This window comes from Myotis nattereri (assembly GCF_964212035.1).
Source record: "Myotis nattereri genome assembly, chromosome: 9".
In the NCBI taxonomy this organism is placed as follows: Eukaryota; Metazoa; Chordata; class Mammalia; order Chiroptera; family Vespertilionidae; genus Myotis; species Myotis nattereri.
The window spans coordinates 56,462,088-56,476,242 of record NC_138084.1 but is presented as its reverse complement, the minus strand read 5'-3'; the positions used below and the strand labels follow the sequence as shown (position 1 = coordinate 56,476,242).

At 39.1% G+C, this 14,155-nt stretch overlaps 1 protein-coding gene across 1 annotated transcript in view; it reads right to left on the bottom strand.

The window, feature by feature from the left end:
- TYR (tyrosinase) overlaps positions 1-13,760 on the bottom strand; it is a gene marked incomplete at its 3' end in the record, with an annotated part of 68,185 nt that extends 54,425 nt beyond the window's left edge. Inside the window, exons 1-2 of the mRNA XM_081100219.1 lie at positions 12,808-13,760; positions 5,466-5,682 (exon numbers count right to left, since the gene is read on the bottom strand). Of these exons, the coding sequence (XP_080956345.1) occupies positions 5,466-5,682; positions 12,808-13,626 (1,036 nt within the window). The 5' untranslated portion in view covers positions 13,627-13,760. The remainder of the gene's footprint in view (positions 1-5,465; positions 5,683-12,807) is intronic.
- Between the last annotated feature and the right edge of the window lie 395 nt (positions 13,761-14,155).

Below are 14,155 nucleotides of genomic sequence, written 5' to 3'. Positions count from 1 at the left end.
CCTTTAAAGGTCCCTTTTCCAGTGTGGGAATGCTCTGTCTTTCTCTCTCCCATGTAGCTTCCTGAAATAGAGTTTGCCAGTAGCTAATACCAACACCTTTTTATCCATTTTACCTTTTTGAATTTTTATTCAAATACTACATGTCCGTTACAAAGTTGTATGGTTCTAATGAAAACTGTGGTTTTCTGCTGCAGTTTCTAGTTCTCCAAAGTTCTAGATGACTTTCTTTTCTAAAATTAATTTATTGGGGGAACATTAGTTAATAAAATAATATAGGTATCAAGTGTGTAATGCTATGATACAACACCTGTATTTTGCATTGTATTCTAATAGCTAGCACCTTTTAATTCATAGCAAAAGAGACACATGCCTTAAATAAATTACTTTACTTTCTTTCTCAATATTCACATTGGTAAGAACAATTTGCATGCCCATACTACTAGTAGAATATGGAAGAAATATATGAAAATTGAAACTATCCACCCTGCCTTGAGTGTGACAGAGGGCGGTGCCCCAGCCCACCAATCGGCCCTACTCTGAGCATGACTGAGGGTGGCATCGCAACCTCCCAATCCGCCCTGCTCTGTGCATGACAGGGGGCGGCGCCCCAACTCCCCAGTCGGCCCTGCTCTGAGCCTGACCAGGGGCTGCACCTAGGGATTAGGCCTGCCCTCTGCCACCCGGGAGCAGGCCTAAGCCAGCAGGTCGTTATCTCCCCAGGGGTCCCAGACTGCGAGAGGGCACAGGCTGGGCTGAGGCGCGCCCCCCCCCCCCCCCCCGAGTGCACAAATTTTTGTGCACCGGGCCTCTAGTCAGTGAATATTAATCTGTGATACTGTTGTATGGATTAAATAATATAATGTGAGAAATTAGAATGTATAGTACATAAAGGTTATTATTGTAGTTAATATGATCAGAATTATTGTCTGATTAGAATACCAACAAGATTGGCAAGGTGGTAATTCTGGGGAGTTAAGTAATCCAGGCTTGGAAAGGTTTTTCTGGTCCGGATGAATTCTCTGTCAACCCTCTCTCCCCCACCTCTCTTCTGAGTCAGTGTACACCAATCTACAGCAAGCTACTCAGCTTTTTCATTCCCCCCGAATAGGTACAGATATGTAGGAAAGGACTTGAGTATTCCCATCACTAGAATGTCTCACCCTACTTAAATAATCTTCTTGGCATTCTGGTTTACATAATCAGTTTCAACTGAATTTATTTTTGTGTCACTGTGATCACTTCTGGATGTCCAAAGCAAGTCCATCTCTCAGGCAGGGAGTCTGAAATATAGGCCATCCTTTGAGACTTATTGTGACTTGCCACTAGTATATCTTCAGATATACACACTGTTACCTTAAAACTTCATTCAAAATTTCAAATCTTCTATAATCTTTCATTAAAGTTCAGAGCTGATTTACCACTTTCTAGATGATTCCTCAAGAAATCCTAGCAAGTGAAGAGTTAAGATATTTCCAAGTGACATACTTGACAGTCACAATAAATTAGAAAAGGCTGCAGGAAAGAGAAGTTTCTATAAAATCATAATAGCAGGTGTTTAGAAGAGATGAAAACAAACTCATTTTTGTTTTTTTAATGGGCTTAAGAGGAGAAAACAAGGACAAATTATTAGAAATCAATGGCAAACATTTCAGAATCATTCTTAATACTTTTCTCACCTTTCTACCTCATAATCAGTCACCACAAGCTTTTAGTATTCTAAACTATAGAGTATACAAGAGTTTCTATATCCTAACCAACTCATCTTCATCCTTATCTTAAAATAAGCCCTCACCACCTGTTGTCCCCCATTTCATCTTTCTTCATTCTGCTAAGGCCTCTAGCTTCATATATTTCTGAAGTATAGGTAGAATCGTATCAATTTACTGCTTAAAACCTCTCACGACTTCAATTGTCTGTAGCAATGTTTCACAAGACAAGGTATTTAGAGATATTCTTAAAGATATGAACCTTATATCATGATGTTTAAACATTGGGTTTTTTTTAATATAGCTCTTTTACAGGGAAGATATGAATGACATTCGCATAAAACAAACTTTAGATTCTTAATTCTGTAGGGATCTGTGAATGTATATTAAGGGGCCTAACTATATTTTTCCCCTCCAGCAATAAATCCAAGAGGATATATAAATAACTTTAGTAGACAAAAACACAACTGCCTCTCCATCCAGGACTGACTGTGAGAATTTTTCTGTGGGTCACACATTTCATACTGCTCACAAGGCCCACAATAAAAAAGGGCAATAACTGTGAAGTTCAAGCAAAACTAATCATTCAATTCCACCTGCCTTTCTGGAGACAGCAGAGTGCAATGGTTGCCTTTGCTCCTGCTTCTCCAGTCCTGCTCTCCTCATAGCTACATCTCCTTGGGTTGTCCTTGTAGGCCAGGTCATCCCAACCCCCACTCTGTCTGGGTTTGAGATCTAATACGCCTCTCTGACAAGCAAAACTTACTTCCAGATCTTTGCCTCTAATATTCTTCCTTCCCCATTGAAAGGAACCAATGTTTCTTGGAGATGTGGCTGATTCCAGGCCTGGGGCAGTATGGTGCAAGATGACTCTAAAAACATTTTGTTATACTAGAGAGAAGGTGCTACACATAATGATGGAGATATAAACCAGAGACATAAGAACCGTCTTGAAGGTGCACTCACAGGTGAAATCTGGGACCAGATGATCACCAATGTGAGAGAGACGGTCAGCATGTGCCTTCAGATATGACACCCTCTGAGACAGACACAGATCAGCTGTGTAGAATTATGGCTAAGAATACATTACTTGGATCCAATCATGAGGACATATCAGACAAACTCAAACTGAGGAAGATTATATTTTAAAATGTGGGGAGGGACTGTACTCGCCAAAATGTCAATCTCATAAAAAATAAAAGGGTGTTGAAATAGTTCAGATTAAAGAAGGCTAATGAGCATGACAGCTAAATGCTGCTTAACCCTAGACAGGATCCTGTTACAAAGAAAGAAAAAATGTTATAAAGGCTAGTATTAGGTCTATTGAAGAAAACTGGAATATAAATATCAGATTGGAGTAAAGCATTCTATCAATAGAGACTTTGCTGAAGTTGATAACTGTTCTGTGGTTATGTAAGGGAATATTCCTGTTCTAAGGAAAAACACACTGGAATGTCCAGGAGTAAAGGATTCTGCTCTATGTAACTTACTTCCAATGGTTCAGATTTGGAGACAGGAGGAAAAGCAAACAAGATAAAATATGAACAGTCGGAAATCTGGGTAGAGTATATGTGTGAGTTTTTTGGTACTGTTTTTACTGTTGCAGTTTTTCTGTAAGTTTAACATTATTTCTGCATCAGTGTTTAAAGAAAGAGTAAAAAATGTTTCCCTGGTGAGGAAAAGCCCTTGTTAGATCAAATCAATGTTTTCTAACATTTTCCTACCAGTACATTGGTTTCATATAACAGATACAGTTAAGCTAAGCAGTAGGTGAGGTGCAATTTGAAGTACCTTAGATATTATGTATGTATTCAGTTATCAATATTTATTGAACACATATCATGTGCCAGATAATGTGGTATAATATGCCTTTTCTCTCCTCAAGAAAGCATACTTGATAGGTGTGAGTGAGAATAAATGATTGGAAAAGAAGAAAAGAATTCACAAACAGTTTATTAGTGACAGCAAATTATTTGCAATAAACTTCATGTTCTCTACTCAACTCTGTGCATTAGAAACTCATTTGAAAGCCGCTGGCTAAGTTGACACAGCTCAGGCCACTTTTCTTTTTTGATTTGAGGCCCAGAGAAGTGAGGCTCCCCTACTGTATTTTTGTGACCAGCCCATGTGCCTTAGGAACAAAGTTCATGCTTTCTCCAGTCTCTTTAAGTGTGGAGCCCCTCTTTGCAATGTCATTAAGTCAGCATTTGTGGTCCTGTCAAGCCCTGCACTGTCCACGGGGATACCCAGTCCTCCCAGATGGTGACTGTCAGTTTTTGTGTGTGCCTTTGTCTCAGCTTGTAGTGACGGAGACTTCTGGGTACCATGCGTTGCCTTCGCATATATTATCGAAGGGCCAACTTTATATTGTCCATCTTCAAGAAACTCGTGCACTCTGGGTTGTCAGAGTACAATGGATAGGACTCTTGGATTTTGGCACTTGACAAATCTAAGAACAGAATTAGCACTGCCATCTAACACATGGGAGATAGTAGCCAAATTACTTAATATCTCTCTTAATTCCTTAAACTGGAAATGATGATGCCATCCTCCTCAGAGGGTGATTGGAAGGGTTAAGTGAGATAGTGCTATGCAAATGTTTAGCGCAGTGCCTTGTACATAGTGATTACTTGGAAAGTGATAGTCATGCATATTACTTTAGGAAAATAATCGTACTTCTTATTTTAACAGCTGGCACCAGGATTTCTCTTTAGGGTGTCATTCTCCTTGTTGAAATTGCTTCTGGGGGAGCGTAAGGCCTGGAGTTATAGATTGGAAGGATCCAGGGAAATGAAAGAGACAGGGAACCTACACTACATTGTTCAGCAACAGAAGTTAAAGGGTAACACAGGAACCAAAAGGACAAAAGCAAAACAAGACAAAAAGTTAAGGATAGCGAGGTAAGGAAAGAGAGCAATGTTTGTCTACATGCCAGAGTTTTAGGAGGTGGACCATCTAGTGCAAATCCTGAGTTGTTTTTCTTGCCACACGTCAGTACCTGATGTCTTTCCAACCCTTCAGCTAAATCTGGGCCTTGAATGAATATTCTTGGTTTTTTGTTTGTTTGTTTTGTTTATAGGTTTGTTTCCATAATAAAAATTGAGGTGACTGGGCAGCCTTGAGCAGAGAAGAATGAACAGGTGCTGGAGGGAAGATGCAAGCAAGATGGAGAGCTCTGCAGGAGAAGTAAGTAGGACCCAAAAGAGACCATGAAAAGGAATCTCTGATGAAGCAAATAATCTTGAGGGATAATGGGATAGGAACTTAATCCCTGTATGTGGGTTTTATCCTTATAATAGTTAAAGGAATGGACTTGCCTCAAAGGTCCTAGTGTCCAATATAATGTACACTAGGTAAAATACTTAAACTAAAAAAAAAAAGTATTATAGATCTACAGTCCTATATCTATAATCCCCAAAATACAAAAAGTTCTGTAAATGTATTATTTTGTTTGGCACCAGTACTCTTTTAGTGGAAAGACCTGACTTTCTTTGCTATCAGGCTGCCGTTGTCTCTGTTTATTGTCACAGTGGGTATAGTCATACATATTGCTAAAGAGTTATTGATGCGTTGGATTATGGTGCGCTGCCCAGACTCTGCTAGGGTTATTGGCCACTGACGTACATGTGCCACATGCCCTTACTCAACTCAGAAAATACTAAGTTCTCAAGCCCTTCTGCACTTAGGGTGTTGGATAAGATTGTAAAGATATATTCAGAAAAAAACAAATTTTAGGTGAGTGAAAAAGAGGGCGGTTACCTTCCAGTGTATTTCTAAAGCTGAAGTTGGCAGTTTTATCCATGGGCCCTGATTCATACTGGCTCAAACTCAGGCAAAATTCCACATCAGCTGAGGAGGGGAGCCTCTGGGTCCTGCCTTTGTCGTGGTTTCCAGGGTTGCGCAGTAGTGGTCCCTCTGCAGTCCCATTGCACAAGGCCTGGCGGCTGTCGTACTCCTCCAGATGGCTACAGATGACCTGCACAAAACACCTGATGTTAAAGGGGTTGTCACCGCCGCTAAGTCAAAGGAGAAAGTAGGGACGTTGAAGTTCCTTGTCACCATATTTTGATTTCTAATCATCAGGAGATTAATAGTTTAAAGTAAATTGTTGAAGAAAGCAGCTTTCGGAGGGTTGCAGAGTAAACCATGAAAGTTAAAATCTAGAAAAGAATTGTAATCTTTTATCTACTTAAGAAAACATGTTAAATTCCCTATCAAATGGGGATAATATTAACTATTTCATATAATTGTTGTAAGATATTTATTTGATGAGAAAATTAACTTGAGGAATATTTGTTAATTAACTGTCATGTGACTTCACTGGTTTTATGCCACAAAAACTGGCCTGGTCCAGAGTTTAGAGGTGTAACCTCTTTTTTTTTCTCTTTCTGATCTTCTCTGGCTATAACAACCAGTTTCATGGCTTACATGCCCACTATGTATACTAATAAAAGGGTAATATGCTAATTAGACTGGACATCTTCGGGACAAAGCCATGGTGTCAGGGGCCAAGGCAGAGGCAGTTAGGGGCAATCAGGCTGGCAGTGGGGAGCAGTTAGGGGGCGATCAGGCCGGGAGGGAAGGGCAATTAGTGGGAGATCAGGCTGGCAGGGGGACGCAGTTAGGGGCGATCAGGCCAGCAGGCAGAGGTGGTTAGGGGTGATCAGGCAGGCAGGCAGGCAGGCAGGCGAGCGGTTAGGAGCAAGCAGTCCTGGATTGCGAGAGGGATGTTCCAGAAATAATTTGAAAACTTAATCCAAAATCATTGTCTTTATATTTGATACAGAGGAGAGGCAGGGGAGGAGAGTGTTAGCACTAATGTTAGGATCACATAGATCACAATAAGAAAGACTTGGTTCCCAGTATTGACTCTTTATTAGCTACATGACCTTGGGCAAAATACTTAAGCTCTCTGCATATCAATTTTTTTCATTTGTAAATGGGGATTGTAACAACTTTTTATGAAGGACCAACTAATCTAATATGTGTAAAGCACTTAGTATATAGTGCTAGGTATATAGTATTTAATAATAATAGCTCTTATAATTATTATTGAATATAAGATCATTCGGAAGGCTACCAAATTGTTTTTAACTCTGGCTCTATAATACTGGTTGAATATTCATTATTATAGTAACTAAAATTAATATATAAAGATATATTGTAATAGTAATTTCTACACATGGAACTCAAAGAATATCTCATATACTAAGCTAGTCATTTTGCACTAACAGATTTCATTAAATCTCATCATAATAATGCTTTATGTATATTATTTTAATTTTAAAGGAAAAGGTCTCAGAATAAATAATTTCTTTGGGATCTTGTAATTAGGTAAGTTAAAATAGTCTGCTGTGGTCGGCAAACTGCGGCTCGCGAGCCACATGCGGCTCTTTGGCCCCTTGAGTGTGGCTCTTCCTAAGCCTTAGGAGTACCCTGATTAAGTTAATAACAATGTACCTACCTAAATAGTTTAAGTTTAAAAAATTTGGCTCTCAAAAGAAATTTCAGTCGTTGTAGTGTTGATATTTGGCTCTGTTGATTAATGAGTTTGCCGACCACTGGTCTACTGAAACTCATGTTTATATGACCAAAAGATTATATACCCTTTCCACTATCTTATTCTGTTTTCTATTGCTTTTAGTTTTTCCATTAACACAGAAAACAAGCGTATATGATAATTGTAACCTAGGTTTTTTTGGTTGTTAAAAAAATCAAAGGTCAAAGATTCTAAATAAATTGTTTAATATCATCTGGTAATGGCAGCGAACTTCGGACAAAAAATGGTTCTTTTTCTATTTTTTTTAAATATATTTTTATTGATTTCAGAGAAGAAAGGAGAGGGAGAGAAAGAGATAGAAATATCAGTGGTGAGAGAGAATCATTGATCGCCTGCCTCCTGCATGCCCCCGATTGGGAACTAAGCCTGCAACCCAGGCATGTGTCCTTGCCCGGAATTGAACCCGGGACCCTTCAGTCCACAGGTCGACGCCCTCTCCACTGAGCAAAACCAGCCAGGGTTCTTTTTCTATTTTAACACAAGTGATTTATAAAATATGATGGGGAAAAATAAGTGTCTCAAGTCAAACGAAAAAGGGAAACAGAACAAACAGATGTATTAATGGAGAAGGTGAACCCAGTGATTTCTTAAATGTAAAGAAATAGCAATAAACTGTCATTTATTAAAAGTTTTCAGGAGCAAAGATTCTTCTTGTGGCATTAGAGGTTTTAACTGGAAAAAAACAGAAGACATATGACATTCCACAGAATCTTTTTCATAAAGAAAAAAAGAGCTGTTATTTCATTGAGCTGTTGCCATGGTTACAGAAAACCCATGACTGTCTGCTAAAATGTGACTTTTTTTTTTTTTTCCCTCTGTTTGCTTCCATGTGATGTGATGTACTTTTCACCTGATGAGTGAATTTCCTGGCCACATTTCACTCATGTCTGTCATTGAGGAAATGTTTTTTTTCTCTTTATTTTAATCAATCAAGACAGCTACCCCTGATGTACCTTTTCTTTTTTATGGCTAGCTTTTCTGCTGCTTGCATAACACTGGGTCTAATTGTGTTGAGCATAGGTATTTGTACTTTAATACTATTAAGAACCCCTCCATCTCTGGAAATAATAGGCTGTTTTAATTGATAACAAGCATGCTTTTACTTAAAAAGATTTGGGCACTAAACAAACAGATAAATGAACAAACATACAAAAAATATGTGAATTCTGAATAAAAGCTTTCTAAGGAAACTAACATTAAGTACCTGATTTTTGAAATATGATTTCATTTCATAGAAATACCTACCATTAAATATTATTAATCGCTTTAAATAACACTCAGATATGTTGTAACTCTCTTGGTCTTCTTTATTGTGTGATCTCTCTCTTTAGTTTTCTCATGCACACACGCACACACACACATATAGAAACTCAGGGAGATAGAACTATACAAAATGTCTTCTTCCAGATTTTAAGTAAATTGCTGCTTATAATGGCCTATTGTATCCTTAGCCATGAGTATCTAATGCTATAAAGAATAGTGTAAGTAAGGTTCTAACGAATTCCATCCACGCGGTTTCATTTTTAATGTTTGTTAGCATTGGAGTTAACATTTCTGTGAGTTTTAATTTTGTTCCATTCAAATACATTTATAAAGCCCATTCCATGTATAGAGAGCATTGTCCTAGGCTTTGTGGATATAAAAATAGATGAGAGATGGCCTCTACTTTGGAGCAGCAGACAACCTGGTAGACAAATATAGGTTTAAAAATAATGACATGCCCTGCAGAGTTATAGATGCTGTGCCATAGATCTGGACTAAATAAGTAATGGACCAAATGTACAAAATGTAACAATGCTAGCACAAAGGGGTTAGAGTTCATTCTACTTGGATAAGGATGTGGAATATTTTCATTACAGTATGAATGAAAGGACTACATTAGTGTATCTGCCCCAATTGTCTGTACAATTGATTTTTAAGGGAGTCAGGATGACTACAACCCAAATTCTACATCCATTTATTAGTGGCTTATTTGGAATATAATTTGAGTCTAACCGGGAACAACATGGTAGACTTGGAATCGCACTGGAATCAGAGGCACTGGGTTTTAGTCCTCACCTGGGTGACCTTGGGCAAATCATCCTGCCATTTGGGGCCTACCTTCCTATATAAACGTGGGCACTATACTAGATACTATTGACCGGTCTTTTAGTCTCAGAGTTCACAAATGTTATGAATCTCTAAAACCTCTATTTCCCCCCCTTGCTTTCAGTTAAACATACTGAAAGGAAAGGGTGGGGGGCGGGGGGGAGGGGAAATGGAGGCTCTGTATCAAAGGAACTGTCAAGCTAGCAGATTTGGAAGGTCTTAATTCATATGAAGGCTTTGTGATTTTATCTCACACAAAATAGTCCAGTTCTTGATTTGAGTGTTCAATTCAGGCAAAAGCATTGACCCCTGTGGTGTGTTTATTACAGAAGCTGAGTTTATGAAGTGGAAGAAATATCAGAACAATCTCATGTTAATTAAATCAGTGATTCTCAGTGCTGGCTGCACATTAAAACCACATGAGAAGGCTTTAAAATGCAGGTGCCTAAACTTCGCAGTGGACCAACTGAATATGATTTTCTGTTAGAAATTCGATGCGTGGAGCCCATGCAATTGCTTTTAGGTTTTTTTTGTTTTTGTTTTTGTTTTTAAATATTTTAATGTATTTTTATTGATTTCAGAGAGGAAGGGAAAGGGGAGAGGGTTAGAAACATCAATGATGAGAGGGAATCATTGATTGACTGCTTCTTGCCTGCCCCCTACTAGGAATTGAGCCTGCAACCCAAGCATGTGCCCTTAACTGTGATTGAACCCAGGACCCTGAGTCAGAAGGCCAATGCTCTATCCAGTGAGCTAGACCAGCTAGGACTTGTTTTGGTTTTTGAAGCTCCCTACATGATTTCAATGCTGAGAATTACCGAATTAATCAATATAAATAACTGATCTTGCCCCGTTTAGCTCAGTGGTTGCGCATCGGCCCATGAACCTGGAGGCCACAGTTTCATTCCCAGTGAGGACACATGCCCAGGCTTTGGGCTCAATTCCCAGTAGGGGGTGTGCAGGAGGCAGCCAGCTGACAACCCATGTCTCTCTCTCATTGATGTTTCTATCTCTCTATCTCTCTCCCTTTCTCTCTCTAAAATCAATTAAAATATTTTTTAAAATGATCTTAATTTTAAAAGGACTATAACACGAGAGGTTGTGTGAATAAATGGAAACAAACAACTAGAATTGGTTTTCACTGTCACTTCACACAGTGACACCACTCACAGTAGGTGAATGCAAATGTTCGTTCACTTCACCTTCCTTATTTAAACTACCATTTGCTTAGTTTTAATCAATGGCCTTTGTCCACCCTACACCCTATTTCATTTTTTAACAGCAGTTACTACATAGCGGGTTAAACATAGAACTACATTGAACCTAATGTTATAACGATCTAGTCCAACACTTACTTATTAGACCTTATTAGACCTTATTTTTATGTAGAAATAAAATTGGCTGCAATCATAAAAGCAAAAACAGGAACAATTTTCCACTCGATAATTAATAAATGATTTGAAAATAATTACAAATATAATTCTGGTATTACTAAGGAGCATGCATCTCATGTAATTAAATACCAGTTAATATCCATCTATTAGATATTATAACTTTTTTTTTTGTAATTTAGATAATCCTCCTGACTTTCTGGGTCAAGTGAAGCTGTATAGTTAAGGAAAGCATTATAACTCACTGAAAACCCCACATCCAACCTTAGCAATATTTTAAGCAGAAACAGAGGTTGTGAGAGCTAGATGAGAGTTCTGTACTTTATAGGTTAAGGCAAGAGGTCTGAAGGCTTATTGAAATAGATTTCTTTTTGCAAGGACCTCTTTTTCCAGACTTTCCTACACAAATGCACTCATTAATCTTGATAAATAGCTGACATTAGTGACCACAGATATTATACAGCGACCATTTTTCAATGAACTTCAATAGGTTCCATTTGGAAAGTGTGTGAACTTAGTCTGTGTTGCAGGGGTTGGCGGTTCGGGGACAGATGGGAAGCCATCCACATTTGGAAACTGCAGAGTGCAAAATGCAAATATAAGATTCTTCGCATCTTGTTTAAATAGTGGACTTAGTTCCATAAAGCACTGCTAGACAAAACAGCTATAATAGAAATGTTTGGAGTACAAGCAAAAAAGCATTCCTTCTACCTTGTGGTTTAAAATGATAAATAATTAAAAAGCATATTTATTTGGTTACCTTTGGTCCCTAATTCAGAGTGAAAAATTTAGAAGAGGAGAACTAGAAATTAAATTTCAAAATAGCAATCCCTTATCGTGTACCTCTAAGTGTGCACACTTTAGAGAGCGGGGAGCTAATTTCTTCTGCAGCCGATTGAAAAAAGTCAGACAGAATGAGCTGGATCCTTCGGCTAAAGACACCATAGCAGTGATATCCTTGAAAATAATATAGACTAGCCATGACGCCAAGCTACCTGAGAATAAATCTTGTCTCTGCTACTAACTAGCTCTGTGATCTTGCACAAGTTACCTAATATCTTTTTATACCTTAAGTTTCTAATCTTTAAGATGGGAAAAGTTAGTAAAACTATTAAATCAGTTAATGTACAAAACCCAACAGGGTTTCACACATGCTAAATGCTCAATAAAGATTAGCTATTTTTTGTGTTTTTTGTTTGCTTGTTTGTTAATTCTCACCCAGTGATATTTTTTCCATTGATTTTTAGAGAGAGTGGGAGGGAAGAAGGCAGGGGGCGAAGGGGGCGCCCATCGATGTGAGAGAGACAAATCCATTGGTTGCCTCCCGCACTCACCCCGACCGGGGCTGGAGATTGAACCTGCAACCCAGGAAAGTGCCCTTAACTGAAAATCGAACCCGAGACCCTTTGGTGTGTGGGCTGGCGCTCTAACCACTGAGTACACCAGCCAAAACAGCTGTTTTTATTATTTACCTACTTGAGCCTTAGGGTTCTTGTATGTTTTTTAAAAAGAAGACTTAATCTAAAGAATATTCCCCCAATTTTCCTGCCTATTAATCCCCAGACATTTAGCAAATGATAATACTTCCCTAGGACCCTCCACTAAAGATTCTAATCAAAGGGTTTGTGATAAGGCCAGGGATTTGTACTTTAATATGTGCTCCATATGGATTTTGTTATGAAGAAAATTTCAGAAACACTGATGTAGACCATTTATTTAATCATCTAAACATTCATTCATCCATTCTTTCAACAAATATTTAATAAGCCCTTACCATTTGCCAGTCACCATCCTAGATGCTGGGGGATGAATCAAATACTCTATTTATTAGACCTTAGGAACCTGGTAGAAGATATCAGACGAATAAGCTCAGATATCTATGTAACTACAATTGTGAAGTGTGCACTAAAGGAAAAATACCAGGTATGTTGAGAGTTCTTAATGGGACACCTTCTCTATTCTTGGCAGAAGAGGTGAGGAGGGAGGCTTACACAGCCCTGCCTGAAGAAGTGATTACTAAGTCTCCTTTATGCTCTGATACTGTATGTCCAGCACACCTTACCTGCCAAGAGGAGAAGAAGGACGCTGGGCTGAGAAGGTTAGGGTTTGCTGGGTTGCGCCCTCCCATTAATTCATCTGTGCAGATGTCACAGTTTTCAGCATCTCTCCAATCCCAGTATGGAATGGTGAAGTTCTCATCCCCTGTTATCTTCTGGATGTCTTGTTCCCACAGCAATAAGAAGAATCTGTGCCAAGGCAGGAAACCCGGCGCTTCATGAGCAAAATCAATGTCTTTCCAGATCTCAGACCCCCCAAGCAGTGTGTCCATGGACACATAGTAGTGCATCCAGACAAAGAGGTTATAAATGCTGATGTCATTAAACATGGGTGTTGACCCATTATTCATTTGGCGATGGGTGCCTATGGGGATGACATAGTCTGAGCTGGTAGTACGCTTTGCTAAATTGAGGTAGGCAAGAAATTTGTTCTTCTCTGGAACACTCAAATCAAAGATGTTCCTTCTCACCAAGAGTCGTTTCTTTGTACAATTTGGTCCCCAAAAGCCAAACTTGCAATTTCCACAGTTGAATCCCATGAAGTTGCCAGAGCACTGGCAGGTCCTGTTATAGAAGACAGAGGGCCAAGACTCCCGGTCATCCACCCCTGTGAAGGGGAATTGAGGCCCATGGGGTGCACTGGACAGAACAACGTCCTGGCAGGATCCCCTGCCGGACAGCTGGCCACAGGGACTCCCATCACCGCTCCATGGTGGGCAGCATTCCTTCTCTATCAGGTTCTTGGAGGACACACAGGCTCGAGGGAATTGGCCTTCGGAGGTCTGGAAACTCCACAGCAGGCAGTACAACACAGCAGGTAGCATTCTTCCTCTAGTCCTCACAAGGCCTGTTTGCGCTGTGCAATTGAGCAACACAATTTTCCTTCAGCTAACCTTCCAGTGACTATCACATGTTTTGGCTAAGTCCTATATAATGCCACTCCCTCCTCCAGCATCAAACACTCTCAATGTTTGATGATCTTAAGCTTTCATCTTCTGAAACCCACATGACTAACTTTTCTTTAGAGTTGGCATGTATCCTGCAAGTGGGATAGCCCTATGTTAAAGTGAGAAACACTCTTCACCATTAATAGTTTCGTATGGTTAGAATGCTAATAAAATAATGTTATTAATGATAGTAATACCTGATCTATGTAAACCCAGGTCACTGGCTATGAAGTGGATGATGCTTTGAATTTGAAAATAAGAAGTAGTGTCAGTAACAGAGCTTCTCCTATTAAGAAAACTCAGGAAGTGTTAGATATAATGGTGTAAGGTAAATGCTTTTCAGAGACCATAAATAGAATAGGCCACAGCATTTGCAGGTCAGCTTTGGGAAAAAAAAATCTTTTCA